Source organism: Telmatherina bonti (assembly GCF_933228915.1).
Source record: "Telmatherina bonti genome assembly, chromosome: 23".
Lineage (NCBI taxonomy): Eukaryota > Metazoa > Chordata > Actinopteri > Atheriniformes > Telmatherinidae > Telmatherina > Telmatherina bonti.
Window position 1 is genome coordinate 20,992,888 of NC_136632.1, and position 15,878 is coordinate 21,008,765.

Below are 15,878 nucleotides of genomic sequence, written 5' to 3' on the forward strand. Positions count from 1 at the left end.
CTGCATTATCTCACAGTAGGTAGTAGAGCATAATATACTATCTGCAGTGTGATTTATAACATAAATGTAGTCATATTCCTGTATGAAGCAATGAGTGAAACCCAAGAGAAACTACATAAAATGTCTCAGCATTTACCAAACAAACTAAAATTGTCTAACAATCATCATCTTTACCAGAACCTGTTCTATCACTTCGCTTGTGCCTTGTGGATGGACTCCACTGTTATCGGGCTAGGAACTGATCTGTGAGGTGTCATGAGTTGGTTTGTTAGGAATGACAACGATGAGTCTTACACACATTAGACGTACTCACTAACGGTGAAACAACTTCATTCATTCATTCATTTTCTAAACCGCTTAATCCAATTCAGGGTCGCGGGGAAGCTGGAGCCTATCCAAGCCGTCTTTGGGTGAAAGGCAGGGTACACCCTGGACAGCTCGCCAGTCCATCGCAGGTGAAACAACTTATGGATGTATTATATTAGATTTACATCTGTGGTGTAAGGCCATAGACCAATATTCCAGCAGAAAATTACCCCTGTAAGGAAAGTCCGTCCCTTCATCTTGAGATAGCAACATTTCAGGAAAGACAACATTTTTAAAAGCTTGGAGACAGAAAACCCTTGAATTGTCTTTAAAAGATCGTTCAAACTCGCATTTCCTGTTATATTTAATATGAATATAGATTAAAACTATTTAATTCCCATAAATGATGCATCAGGTCACAGGGTAGCTCGTCACCTCTCTGCGTTATTGCTTGAGTCTTCCAGTTGTATTTAGCAGAAGATTTATTGATATTTATTTAACCGAGGCTCCAATACAATTCAGCGGTGTTCATTGCGTTGTAGCTGTTCTAACTCTGAGGCAGCAGGACCAAATGCCAATTTGATGGAGCATCAAAGCTGATGGTGTTCTAGTTTGAAGAAAGCAAAAGAATAAGGATGTGTGTGTGTGTTGGTGGTAGGGTAAGAGGTGGGGAGGGGGTCTATTTGACAAAGAGATTGGGAAGGGTTATTAGAAAGGCACAGTCCTTATTTAAAGGAGTTCAATACAGCCAGTTGAACAGTTGAAGAAAAGCGCTCATTTAAATTCATGGCTTAGCACCTATAGCAGTGGTTGGTTTGGTTTGAGCAACCCAGTTAGGGACACGCTCAGTGTCTGACAGATTTCAATTAAAATGGCATTTACAAGGGAGGACAGAGGGAAATGAGGAACGAGGTGGGAAGTAGAAGTTAAAGAGGGATTTTCGTTTCTGATCTAGTTTTAGGTGACCAAATTGTCTTGACTGTGTTGGATTTTGCATCAGTATCAGTTCCTTCGATGTAAAGAGGAGCAAAAAGCTGGAGGTTCTATCTCTTGACTTGGTTGCAAGTCATCTTGTTCATAGGCTGATATTATGATATTATGATGTTGACTTAGGCTGTGTGAGAAAGAAATTTTTTTTTTTTTCCATATTTAGCAATTTGTCATTGGTGTAGATTGTTGGTGTTTAATAGATAAACATTTTTTTTTTTTTAACAAAAGCAGCAAATGATTAAAAGGATTATAAATAGCTCATTGCTCCCTTTTACAAGGTCCACCTTGCTGGTATCAGGTCGGACCCCTTTTTGCCTTCAGAGCTGCTTTAATTCTTCTGATAGATTCAACAATGTATTGGAAACAGTCCTCAGAGATTTTGCTTCATGAAAGATCACACAGTTACTGCAAATCTACAATGAGACTCTCCATTTCCACCAGATCCCATGGGATTTACGTTGGTTTACTGGAGGCCATTCAGGTACAGTGAACTCACTGTCATGTTCAAGAAGCTATGTAGCTGGAGATGATGTGGCATGGTGCGTTATTCTGCTGGAAGCATCCATCAGATGATGCTACGCCATGATTAACAACAACAGTCAGTTAGATTGTTGGATTTAAATCGCGCTCAATTGGTCGTAAGTATAAAATGTTCACCAAGAACATTTTTATTCACATCATTATACCACCAACAGTTTAAAGCACTGGTACAAGGCCGGATGGATTCATATTTTCATGAGGTTTACCTTAATTTCTGACTCTTGTCTGAATGTAGGAGATAGAATCTGACGAATTGAGACTCGTCAGACCAGGCAACATTTTTCCCATCTTACATTGTCCAATTTTAGTAACCCTTTGGTGATCATGCGTGAGTGGTAGCCTCAGTTTTTTTTGTCTTGACCAGTTTAACATGACTAAATACTGAGTTGCAGCCATGTGATGAGCCGATTACTACATATTTGTGTTGAACAGGTGAGCCCAAAGTGGCCGGTAAGTGCATATTTCCATTTTAGGTAACTTGACTTCAGCAACTTCTTATGGAGTAATGTATTTAGTAGTTTCTCTAAATCTAATAAAACATATCGTATTACTCCTGGAAATACCTGGTGCAGCCATTGTGTCCTCGCTGCCTCATAAGCTTTGAAAGGTTTTCTCTTTCTAAAGCTATTTCGTAACAACCCTGACAGGCAGCACCTCTCGTTCAGGAGCCACAGCTCTTAAGAAGAGTTGGGCGAAAGCAGACTTACTCTTTTTGGAAAGACGCTTTGAGCTCATATATTCTTTGGCTGTCTTGCACAAGCTGCTCTTTAAGGTATTTCCACGTACTTTTGCTGCCGTACAGGTCAGGGGATTGTATTACCATGACAACTTTTATTTACACCTCTTGAGGTATTTCCTTATTGCTCTTAATGTATGATAAAGTTCTTTATCTACTTTCTGCTCTTCATCCGAAGTGTTTTTGCAGAAAGCGAGATTTTGATGGCGTGTCATTGAATTCATACTTCCCTGCACCAATAAGATGTTTGTCTTGGCTGCTCACTGTAAACTGGAACAGTTCGTTTTGTGGCATCCTGCAAAGGACCTCTGTACCGTGCAACCAAAAAGTAGATTTTTTTTTTTTTTTTTACTTTTTCAGACCATTACCAAATTGCTGTTGTAATATTGTCTTACTGTCTTAATTATAGTAAATTTTGAAATCCTTGAATGCTTTTATTATTATTATTATTATTATTATTATTTTTTTTTTATTTATTCATTTTTTTCATTAATATACAAAGCAGCCCTTCACACTCCCACCCCTTTTTCATGGTCTATGCACCACCCCTAATATAAAGGCTGACCTGCAGTCACCTGTCATTTGCTGAGTTCAGAGTGGCAGCTGTTGACGTCTTTACTTCACAACGCAACAAGAATGAAGCTGTTGCAGTAAAGAACTGACAATGGAAAATGACCCCCTCCCTCCTACCTATTTTTATAATAAACTTGTCATTAAAATCATATTAAGCATAGAGGTGTTCATAAAGTTTAAACATCAAAATACCTCCTCAATGTAAGTCAATAAGTTATCAGTGATATCTGAAACTTTACTCATCTTAAAAAACTTTAGTTATTTGCTTTTGGGGTGGAAATTTCACTGTCAACATGCAGGGATTTATTCATACTGTTATGGAATATTTGTGTAGGTGTTTCACATTATTGAAATTTTAATTGTTGTCTGAAGTTAAGATCACATTAGCTCTACAGCTGAATTGAGCTTTGAAATCTCTCTTTGTCCCCGGTGAGGCGATCGGGTTGTGCGTCTGGCATTCCACATCACCTCATTCCTCATCAGCCTCAGAGGAACTGGGAGGAGAGCAAATGTGAGGCTCTGCATTACTCTACTCTTTCCCCATCTCTCTCTTTCTTTCTCTAAACCATCCTTTTTCACATTCTTGTCCTCCTCCTTCAGTTCTGCCCTCTCTATCTGTCCGTCTTTCACCAGATTCCTCCTTTTTCTCTGTCTCACACTGCATTCTGCCAGCCAGACTTATGGGGCTTTGGGGTGTCTCGCTGCAAGAGTCAGGTTGTAATAACACGGCTGTGATATGCTTGGACCTCATCTGGAGTTGGAGCTCCTCAGAGAGCAAAAGAGATGTGTGGAGAGGCTGCTAAAGAAAGGCAGGGAGAGTGAAAGAGAAAGACAGAGGATAATAAAAGAGACAGAAGAGAGACTGTGTGAGAGACCGATTCTGTCCTGGGGGCTATTACTGGGCCATGAAGACAAGGGCCATGAAGAGTCAGTGTTTTATCTGGACACGCTGGGGCTCCCTGTGAGGAACTTCAGTCATTGTAAACTTGCTGACCTCTGCAGTCTAAACAAATCTGCACACTTGAGCTGGAAGGACAAAACCATTTTTGTACATTTTCATCCCAAACTGGAGGGAAAAGTGGTTAAGAAACTACTTTTTAGGTGTCTTTTTTTCCTTTTTGTACCTTCTGATTGGCAGAGGCAGCTACTTACTTGAGATTATATTACCACAGACTTCACAGCATGCGATCCAGCATGTTTTAAATCAAAGGAACATGGTGAAAATGTGCAAACTAATGAAAATTTGGACAAGTGGAGCCAATACGGCCTCATTGGAAAGACCTTTCTGGAAGTTTTTTAATGTGCTTGGGGACTGAAAATAAAGTGATTCCAATTGAATGTAGTTGTGCAACTGGTAAGATTTGGGTTTTTAATAATGGTGCTTTCATGTGGCTGCTTTAGATGCACTACTTCAGCAAAACAATATACAGTATTTTCATCATACACATGGCTTCAGAACTGTGCCGGACAGCCTCTTTGGTGGCATCAAAGGAAAAAAAAAAGAGTTGGTAGGGGGGTTTGGAGTAAATATATGTCTTCCAGGGTTACCCTAGTATGGACATTCTTTTTCTTGGATTTGTAGTATGTGGCTGAACAATCTCACCATGGAGCTGAGGCTGAATGGTGGATCTGGTATCCCATCTGTTTGTTGTTTTGGAGTAAATTTTTTAGCTAGGTTAACCCAGTAAGCTCAGTTGCAACATTAAATTTCATTCCAACTTTGATATAGAAACTTGCATAGCTAACGTGAGGCCACAAATTATTTATCTTGTTCCCACAGTTGTGCTTGTTCGTTAGTATCTGTGTTTGAATCTTTTCTTAAAACTATTTTGTGTTCATTTTGGCCTTTGGCTCAGCATGATATGTCGACACATTGATCTGATTTTGGTTTACTGTATTTATTCTATTTGATTCAGCTGCATTTTATGTCATGTTGCATGCTGTAGCACTTTGGTTGTTTTTAAGTATGTTATAAATAAAATTGCAGTTGCAGTTATAAGCCATAACCGCATTTTAGGTCCCAGACATTAGTGATCTGTGGCTGTGTGATAACATGTTGTAGCTACACATTAATAACATGTGGCCATTAGTTTTTTGTTTTTTTTTCTGTTGTCACCAGATGTTGTCACGCCATTTGCATTACTTTTCAAGTAATTGCACACAAATGCATGTGTAACACAGGCAGAAGTCTCTTGTTAAGAAAAAGTCACATGCAAACATGATTTAGACATGGCCTGAGTGAAAAGCTGTTCAGTATTCATTTGAAAATTTTCATTGATTTGTCCTGCACACTCAAGAGGAAAGGGAGCATCCAGCTTGTTACCAGTGAAGAGTTAAAAAGCCTGCATGCTCTGATGGTATGGGGTTGTATTGGTGCTTATGACAGATGCTGCTTGAACATCTGTGAAGCTCCATCATTGCTGAAAAGCACAAATTGGTTTCAGAGCAACATCTGCTCCCATCTGACAACATTTCTTCTGGGGAAGGCTTTGCATATTTCAGCAAGACAATGTTAAACCACATACCATATTTTTCACAACAGCATGGCATCCCAGTAGAAGAGTTTAGTTGCTGAACTTGCCCACCTGCAGTCCGAGCCTTTTGCCAAGTAGAAAACATGAGAAGAGTCCCGCACATAGACTGTATGTAAAAAGATGGACTTAGCCTCCATGACGTCACCCAGAGGTTTCTGAAGAGCTGAATTGAAGCTTGGTGGACGGTTCCTACCATTGCCATTGTGACGGGGGCATAAGTCTTCTCGTCCGGAAAATACAAATATGGTCAAAGAGGTAGAGCTGAGAGGGGGGCTGTGAGCGTCATGGTGGATGATTGACATCGAGCGAATTCCAAGCTGCCTGTAGCTCAGAGCTAACCAAGCTAACCTGGAGATAACAGGTGCTAACCAGCTAACCGAGGTAAGCGGGCTAAAGCTAAGTCATGTTGTTAATCAGCTATAAACCACGGTTGTTCTGCATTCTTCTTACTTGAAGCGGGAGAGCGGGTACCTGTCAATCAAAAGGACACGCCCCTAAATGTGTCAAATTTCAAACATGGGAGTCTGTGGAGATTTGCCCTGTTTTGCAGCCAGCCCCTAGTGGATGAAAGAGGAACTGCAGTTTTATGCACTTCCACATAGGCTTTTAACCGCCGGACGCTCCGTCCATATTTCATATACCGTCAATGGTCCTGCATCAAACAATAACATTTATCTTCTAAAACCCCAAAAGCTGGTCTTCTCAGTTCCCAGAATTGATCATAAGAAGTTGCATTCTGTTTTGATTTACATTTTACACTGCGTAGCAACAATTTTGGAGTTGGGGTTGTAAATACTGCAGCTGGAGTCGGTGAAAAATCTTCACCATGGAAGGTGTTTTTCCAAAATGTTCATTCGCAGTAATCAAGATGCATCTCAAAAGCCCAACTGTAAAAAGCTGCAGCACAAAGCTAATTGGATAAATAAATATAAATGAAATGAGAAGAAATGTGTTCAAGTTGTTTGTTTATTTATTGTCATATACTTTCAGCTGTCTGTGTGTCAGCAGGTCAGTACAGATGCGGATCTAGATGAATATAAACGCACAGTGTTAATGTGTGAGCGATGATGCAGGCTCTGCCTGGTCGCAGACGGTCTGAGAGGCCACGGTTTGCACCCCTGGCTCCGTTTGCTGTTGTAGGCTCAGTTGTGCTGAGTGATGGGCCTGTGTCCGCGCTCTCCTTCTGCCTCAGTTTATTTGACTTCTTCCAGGTTTAAATTGATTATGGTAACATTGCTTTCTTATGAGTTTAGTTTTCAAACAAGGCCAAAGCGCATATTGGCCACTGGTCTGAGGCCACTGTTATTTTTCTGCTTTTGCACCCCTTGGATTCATTGCTTTTAGAATTTTATGAGTTGTTAAACAACTCCTGTATACAGTTTATATGTGCTAAAATGTATTAGGCAGATTCTATTAATGGGGAAACTTTGACTTTGTGTTTAGTAAATGTTTATATGACCTCATCAGAAAAAAATGTAATAACAGTTACATAACTTTTATTCTCTGACTTTATCATTTTTTAACGTTTCCATAAACTTTTAAGATGCTCTGATATTGATGAAACCCAATTCATGCAAAGATGGTATTAATGTACGCAGCACCATTAGGTCATGGGGTTTTACATTTGATGTCCCTGGAAAACGCCATATCTTGAAGGCAGAAGAGAGTTTGGCCCAGAAATATCTGGACAGATTTTCACGTCTCGGGCTCTGTATGTCACCACATTCGGTTTGAAAATAAACACCTAAGATCTAAGGGTCAATAGATGTAAATCTATTTAAGACGGGAAATTGTGTGTGAAGGGTTAGACCGGAAGGAATAAATCAGTTTAGACCGCTTTTACCTGGAATACGCTGTTAACACACAGAATTCTGTTTGTTTGTGGACATATTGGAAAGTACACATCTGGGAAATAAAATCGGCTTTTGACTGCATTTGACAGCGACAGGACATTTTATTAATACCAGCCACACTAGGTAAAGGTGAGTCACCAACTCTTCCAGATTGTAAACCTTCCAGTGGCTTAAAGTATTGGCTTAGCCCCTTCATAAGATGTAATTGAAGTCACTTTCAGAATCAATCCAAGGGGTTTAAAAGAATACCCTGTGAAGCATTTAGGAACTGTTTGTTTTTTATGTGAAAACTCTTCATGGGCGCCATAATCAACCTTATGCAGACACTGCACAAGTATAAATCCACCTTTTCTTTCATCAGTCTTCCAGAACTGATGGTGGGTTGTTGAGGGAATAGCCCACGAAGCCAATGAAACAGCTTTACAGTTAACGGTCCAATTACTTTTGGTCCCTGGAAGAAGAGGCAGCTACATTTCAAAGAGTTGTCATTTCTGAAGCCATGTTTACGCCACAACACATACAGTAAAAAGCCATGGTTTGGTTGCATTCTGGCCGAGTTTTGAGAGGATGAACCTGCCTCCATAGTGAAGTTGTCTTGCAATGCAAAGTGAACCAAGTCGGTGTAAACTGAAACTGGAATCTCTAGATGACAGTGATGTCTCCCACGCCATCTTGCAGTTGCAAATTCCCGACCCCTCTCAACTGGTGAAAAGCGCAACAACAATGGCAGACCCCCGTGTCATGTTGGTGCTGCTGCACCTTTTTCATTCATCATAACCTTTTGGGTGGAGCATTAATGCCATCAGCAAAGATACAGATATAACTAGTGACTGGCAAGCAACGCTTCTGTTGTTTTGCTTTTTATACTTAATTTCCTATTGCATTTTCTAAAAAGTATGAACATACAACATGAAGTAGTGCCAGCTTGTCAACAACAGCCAGATGATATACAAGTTTGCCGCAACAGTTTTTCTTGATTCAAAATCATTGCACAAAACATACCAAAGTATATGTAAATACACACACTTATATATGTTACATGTACAATGTATATACATGCATATATACATATATTGGTTTACTGTGGCATGAAACTGTAAATGTATGCATACTAATGAAGAAATTAGGTGCAAAAGAACAAAACATGACATATCTTAGATTCCTTTTGTCTTCAACCAAATTAAAATGAAAAGTAGATGAAGTAATTGTGTCTTTAATTAGCACTTTCACACTTTAAGTTTAAACTTTTGATGTAAAGGACCTGCTTGGAGTGGACAGTTCAATTGGCAGCGTTTAAGAATGAACTGCCCCATAATGAAGCCCCTGAAGTGCTTTTGGGCTACATGAAGCATGATTTGCTGTGGGAACTTGGTGGGAAAGGGTTTTATGTGTATAGAGTCTGAGTGCTATGGCTCTTCTTGGAGGCTCATTTCTTAAACGGAAGCAGTTTGATAGCTTGAAAGATTAATTAGGTTAAACGCAAAGTTTCAGCAAATGTGCAATATGTTTTTTTAGTTGAAATATTTCATATACTTCAATGTTTGGAAGCTAATGTCTGAGTATTAGTCTCAGTTGCTTCTTGCTACCAAATCTGTCTGCTGTCAGGACTTCAGGAAGAAGAGATCTGGTGGTGTCACCGGGATCTGTTGGAGACACTCTTTGATCACCATCTGCATCTCCTGCATTCACTTCTTGCTTGTATTTAATATCCTTTTTCAACCTTTGATGTTTTCAAGCTTCTAATTAGGGATGCACTTATACCAATACCAGTATCAGTATCGGCACAATACCAGGCGTGTGTACTTGTACTTGGTATTAATAAAAGTGTACCGATACCACAGCCGATATCACACCAGTCAAGCTAGCGCAGATATGTTTGATGACATGCTTCGGACATGTTTTAAAAGAAATAAATGCTGAAATGTGACATTTTTTGTTCCACTAAAACAGCGATCCTCTCTGTTAATTCAACAAAAGACACACTCAATATACTAAGAAAAGAGGAGAGCTGCCACCCCCCACAAAAAGCGTTGCCATGCTACGTATCCTGCTACGTTGGCAAATCAGTCACATTCAGCTTTTTAGCAAGGAACCGTTATCCTAAATATTGCACGGAGTAATGGTATTCATATGCAACAGTATATGGTGAAAATACAATAATGGCTCCGGAATGTGGGAGTTTCTTTTTCAATATATATACAGAGCTACGGACGGAGCAGCTCTTTGGTGGAGTTCGGTGCAGCTGAAATTAGCTAAAATGGGCAACTCTGACAGGGTCAGTTAGGGCCGTTACAACAGCAAAGTTTTTGCAAGCAACCTGCAGCTCTTGTTTGTGGAGAGAACTGCAGCGTTGAGGATCATAATGACCTGTTTAGATAGCATTTTCAGAAAGCCAGTGGCTGCTTCACGAGTCGCAAGTCAAGAGTCATGTGGCTAGCGAGCGGCACAATGATGAACACTGCACTAAAAGCTAGATCTTTGTTTCATAACCACACAGTTATAGTTGTATTTAGGTAAAATGTGCTAAATCAAAATAAAACCTGTTGAAATTGTTAGATCTGTAATGTTATTATATATGTATTTGGTGATGTAACTTCTGAAAGGATGGGTAATTTTCTGTTATAATCAGCAACAATAACCATAGTCACAATGATGTTCACATAAACAGATTTGGTATCGGCAGATATTAAGATTTCAGGGATCGTAACTCCCAAAAAGTGGATCGGTGCATCCCTACTTCTAATGTTACTTCTTCTTGATGTTCTTGTGGTTTAGGATTATTAAATCATCCTGTCTTCTGTACTTCCTTGACCACCTGGATGTCTAGTTGGTTGTCCATCACTTGTTAACACTGTGGATTCGTGGCATCTCATCTCACCCTACAGATGTCCCTGTAGTTTATTTCAATCATCTAGTTATGGCACTCCGTGTATGCCTTATCTGCCTTTATCTTACACCCTGCCACTATTGACTGGACTGTCTTAAAGGTCCATTTGCCCAGCCTGGACCTGGGGTCCTGTCTGGTGTTGAGCCTCCAACAACAATTGGTGTCTCCATGCTCTCTTTTAGACCAGCTTTTCTCACCAGGACTTCTCATTATCAGCCAATTTCTGCTTCCTTGATGGGTCCTCCTCTACTTCTATGTCAGGTTTCAGCCGCCTGAGAACCCAGTTGATGAAAACCAGCTCCGGCCAGAACAAAATCAATAAAATGATTTGCTGTTATTGCAGTTGACGTTTATATAACTGATTTTTTCCTCCTCATTGTCCCCTGAGCATCTGAGAACAAAAGATGGACTGAATCGATTATGAAGTCACTGTTACAAGAATGTCCTCCTCATGGACCTTTTGTTGTTGAAAGGACAGCTCTTTGAGCCTGCTGAAAAGTCACGAAGAAGTCTTGGAAGCTGCCTTGGGAGAAACACTCCCACCTCCCTCCCTTCTTAATTACATCTTTCTGTCATCTTATGTGAGTGTGAAGGAGACGGTTCCTGCACAAAAACCCAAAGAAAACAAAGCTGAAACTGTTATTCGCTCAGACTTTAGAAATGCCACAGAACATGCATCTTTTGCGAGTGAGCGCATGTAATTGTGGTACGATAAGAAAACATCATTATATGTGCTGACTTTCATCTATTCCCATTGACATGTCTTTGACTGGCTTCATTCTCCTGCTTAAACCACTGAAAAATATATGTTGCCTTTCTTCCTTTCTTCACTTCATCCATCAACTCATCTCTGCACTGATCAGGATCTGAACACTCATCTGTCTCTCATGTAGTTGTCACTTTGTTCTTTGTAAATGATTATGAACTGGATGAACACATAAAACGGCTCCTAAGGAGACAGGAGACCGCAGCTGAGAGCGGCATAAACCGTTAACATTTTTAACTACAGCTGATTGTTTGGACTTTAGATTATGGGGAAAGCAGACATTTCAGGAGCATTTTTTTTAAGCGTGTAAGAAAATATTAGGCTGATGTGACCCCTGGCTGTTTGACTCAGCCCGAGGATCGTTCGCCTTATTCACATAGAACAAAAGAAAACACAACTCTTCTGTTAAAACTCCTCCAACTGTCAGCTGGATCATGATTCGTAAAAACTGCACCCTAGAGGGTGATCTTGGGTGTGATTCTGGGCTTATAATGATGTAGTGGATGTAGACTGTCAGCACTAGAGTTAAAGCAATCACAGTAAAATTATCCCAAAAGGTGATTTGTGTTTTCCTTGCAAGCTTTCTACTGAGCTTTTTAAAGTAAATCACTCATTTCATTTGGGTTCCTGCGATTTCTTTTATTACATATATGCTTTCCTTGCATTTATCTTTAATTTAGTCCCGGCAATAACCCCCCCCATGTCAAAAGTGAATGTACTGATTGACTACAGCCCCCTATAAGTGGTCAGCATGAGATATGCAATACAGAGGGTCTTGGCTCACACTAGGCTGCGCCAGTGTTAACATGCAGCCAAGGTGATGTCGAAAAACTGTTTTTAACTTTTATTTAATCAGCGAGAAGTCACTCTCTTTTGAAGGTGAGCCCTAAGCACATAAATAATCACAATTAAGAGATGAGATATACAGAATACAGGAAATAAAAAAACATTTTAAGACAATTCAAAGCACTTTCACCTTCAACAGCAGCGTACAGTGTCACTAACACGCACATGAAGATGACAGCAACTCGCTGGTTTTGAACAAGCGGCAACCTCCAGTGGTTAAAAGTGAAGCTTATGCGGAAGTGCATAAAACTGCAGTTCCCCCTTCATCCACTAGGGGCTCCAAAAACAGAGCAAATCCCCATAGACTCCCATGTTAAAAAGACCAACTTCACGGCAGAAATAAACATGTTTACAGCCTGGTGCAAAAATCCAGGTACCAATCTCCGGCTTCAAGTAAGAAGAACGTAGAACAGCTGCAGTTTTTAGCCGGATAACAACGTGACATAGCTTTAGCACACTTACCTCCGTTAGCTGGTTAGCTTCCGTTATCTCAGGGTTAGTTCGGTTAGGTTTTGGCGACAGAAAGCTCGAAGTTCGCGCGATGTCAATCATCCACCATGACGCTCACGGCTCCCCTCTCCGCTCCACCTCTTTGCCCATAGTTGTATTTTCAGGGCGAGACGCCGCGCATGATGCTGCCAAAATGACGACGGTAGGAACACCCACCGAGCTTCAATTCAGCTATTCAGAAACCTATGGGTGACGTCACAGAGGCTCCGTCCATCTCTTTATTTACAGTCTATGGTTTTGAAGGAGCTGGTTAGTATGGAGTGAATCAGCTCGAGGTCGTTTTGCAGAGTGTGCATAGTGAGAGAGGAACAGAGTGACTGAAATCCTTTCTAACAAATTCTGTCTTCATGTGTGGAACATGAAAGAAATGGAGCTTTGGCTGCAGTGATTTTAAGGTGAATAAGGTACCAAGACAATAAAGTTGACCTGATATTGCTGCTGAGCATTGCCATCGAAACAAAACTCAATTTAAACCCCAAACAGTTCAGTGGAAATGAAAACTAAATAAATAAATCAATAAATGAATAAAACATGACAACAACAACGTCCACATCAGTGCTAACTTCTTAAAGCAAACCACACTATCGTGGGGGTTTTATTCACTCCTCTTATCATACCATCTGGGTTCACTTGTTTTTGGATCCTCATGGTGCTTCTAAGATGAATTTGGGATCTTATCCCTTACTTCTCCTGACTCCTGTTTGTTGTAGGTGTTGGTTATTTACAATGGCTGATGGGTCTCGGAAATATTCTGTGTAAAACCTCAATAAAAATATCTTTCGAACTGCTATAGTTAATTTTCGTGTTCAGCTTCTACTTTTGCACGGTCCCTTATCAGACACAACTTTCTTAATTCCTGGATGAGCGAAGCTCCTCTGGTTTTCCCTGAAAGTGATGTTGTTTTCTTTTAGGAAGGAATAAACTTAAATATCCTACTGTGTAACAGGTGACTTTATTGTGACACAGAAGCATGTATCTTAATTCTGACAGGGTTGTACATACAGCCCTTGTAGTTGCAAAGATATACCTGATTTATTTTGGTTAGTTTATTTTGGAACACACAGAAAAAAATCGGCCTTGTGAAAAAGAGGTTAAGAGTTTAAGATGATTTTTCCAAACTAAAATAATTCATTAAAATCAATTATGTTAGCATAAATAGTAAAGAAACTTGTATTTGGTTCACCCCCCCCCTCCACCTTTTATGCTACCAATTGGTGTTATACTACATCACTGGAGTCAGGATTGTAAGGATGGTCTTGTTGGTGATATGGTATGACCACTGGCTGCAGAATCTCTTTTTTTTTTATGTCATTTTAATATGTCTGTCTATCAGTTAGGTGCCAATCAGGTGCCCATCATCCATTTGTGGGTGATAGCACTTGAATCTCAGAACAGCAGTGAATACAAACAGGAGAATACTGCAGGGGATTCTGGGGATCCTTTTAAAATAAAAGGGAATTCTCAACACATTTAGCTATTACAAGTTATTCCTGGTTGTACCAGATAATAATTAGGCTTACCAACAATGTATAATACACCATTTTGTATTATTTAAAGGGAAGAAATGCTCAACCAAACACACATTTACTTTCTTTTCGTGCCAAGTTCAAGAAAGGAAACTAATCTATTGATTGTGCAAACTTTAATCATATTTAGTTTTTTTTTGGCTTAGACAGATTTTATATGTCCAATGAGAAATTTCCATTTTTCAATTTTGCACGTCTTCATTGGACTGGCTTGTAACAATCCGGTAGTGAGGTTCTTTCCTTCTATATGGCCAAGTGCAATATTTTGCTCCTCCTTATGAATCTATAAATGTACTTAAACATGCAATGCTTTTCATGCAGGTCTGGGGATTAAATAGTCATTCTTTTTGTTTAGTGGAATACCACTACAATGCTTGAGCCACTGCTGCCGCATGTGAGCTGTTCAGTCTGAATCAGTAATGTTCCTGCCTGTGTGACATCTTCTGTGACTATTTGTTTCTTTCCCATGTACAGATGGAATGAACTGTATGAACAAGGACCATGGCTGTGCTCATATCTGCAGAGAGGCTCCAGGCAAAGGAGGAGTGTCGTGCGAGTGCCGTCCTGGCTTCGAGCTAGCCAACGACCGCAAAGACTGCACATGTATGTATCCCATCAGATTCCCATACCCCCATTTTGATACACATGAATACAATCCAAAAAGTGAATGTTTTGTTTTGCACAAATACCTCAAAATGCACCTTGCCATCTGGGATGCATGTTTGTGTTGCTCTTTCTGTAATATAATGATTTCCCAATTGACCTTTGACTGTATTTATGAAGCAATAATGTTTTAACACTTTTTTTTTTTTTTTTTACTCTTCTAAGACAAGATTCTATTGAGGTTTCGTGCTGTTGCAAAGATAAAGTTAGCTATTTGTGTATTGAGCATCTGCAATAGCAATGATGGACAAATTCCAGTCAGCTTTCAAAGGTAAAATATGAGGGTGGACATTTAATACCAAAATCAGTTAAGCATGTCAACCCGAGCTGGAGGTGCTGAGAGATTCAGGAGAGAGAATTCCTGAGTCTAAACACCCCTTTACAGTTCAGTCACTGTTTCTCACTCTTCTCCTCGAATGCCTGCAGCCATGGAATTTAGGACTGATGTTGTTGAGGGGAAAAGTAAGCTTTTAGTTACACGTTTTTTGGCATCATATCTTGTTCTCCTCTCAGACAGAGTTTAAGGATTGTGAAAGCCTCTGAAAGGCTGTAATGCACCCCTGCTGTGGTAATATTTCATTAGCGGCAGAGACCGAGAGCTGTGCCAGCCTGTTAGGCATGATGGCGCAGGACAGTAGTAAACAAGCGATGAAAGAAACGGAAGTTATGTCTTCATCAGCTTATGTCTTCAAGTAGCGTCAACCTCAATTTTCTTCTAAAATTTGGTTTGTGTTTTACCATTCAGAAACACCAGGAGATTTTATTCTTATTTACTCGTTGAATCTGTATTATACCAGGGAAAACATTAAGAACATATTCTTATTGACAATGTTGACCTGGTGAGTGCTAGAAAACACTTGTTGGGGTATGCACACAACCAGAAGGCAGGAAGCTTTTCCTGTGAGATGACAGAGCCAGCTACCACTACACCATGCAACCTGTATGCTTTGTAGAAACTAAAGCAAATCCAGACACACTGCAACACTGTTATGTACTGATATGACGTTAGATAATAAATCCTTCCGAAATGCATTATTAGCGCTGCTTAACATGCTAACGCGGTCTCACTTCATAATCCTTATTGCTCTAGATCAGGGGTGCCCAAACCTTTTGCCTCCAAGGGCCAAACTGAAAATGACCCAGTGAGC

At 40.0% G+C, this 15,878-nt stretch overlaps 2 protein-coding genes across 3 annotated transcripts in view; both read left to right on the forward strand.

Annotated features, from left to right (window-relative positions):
* scube1 (signal peptide, CUB domain, EGF-like 1) overlaps nucleotides 1-15,878 on the forward strand; it is a gene marked incomplete at its 5' end in the record, with an annotated part of 128,670 nt that overhangs the window by 45,661 nt on the left and 67,131 nt on the right. For both annotated transcript variants that reach the window (XM_079263456.1, XM_079263457.1), the window contains one exon: nucleotides 14,542-14,670. In XM_079263456.1, coding sequence (XP_079119582.1) covers nucleotides 14,542-14,670 — 129 coding nt within the window. The remainder of the gene's footprint in view (nucleotides 1-14,541; nucleotides 14,671-15,878) is intronic.
* Nucleotides 1-15,878, forward strand: part of mpped1 (metallophosphoesterase domain containing 1) — a gene marked incomplete at both ends in the record, with an annotated part of 231,372 nt that overhangs the window by 44,190 nt on the left and 171,304 nt on the right. The gene's annotated exons all lie outside the window — the stretch shown is intronic.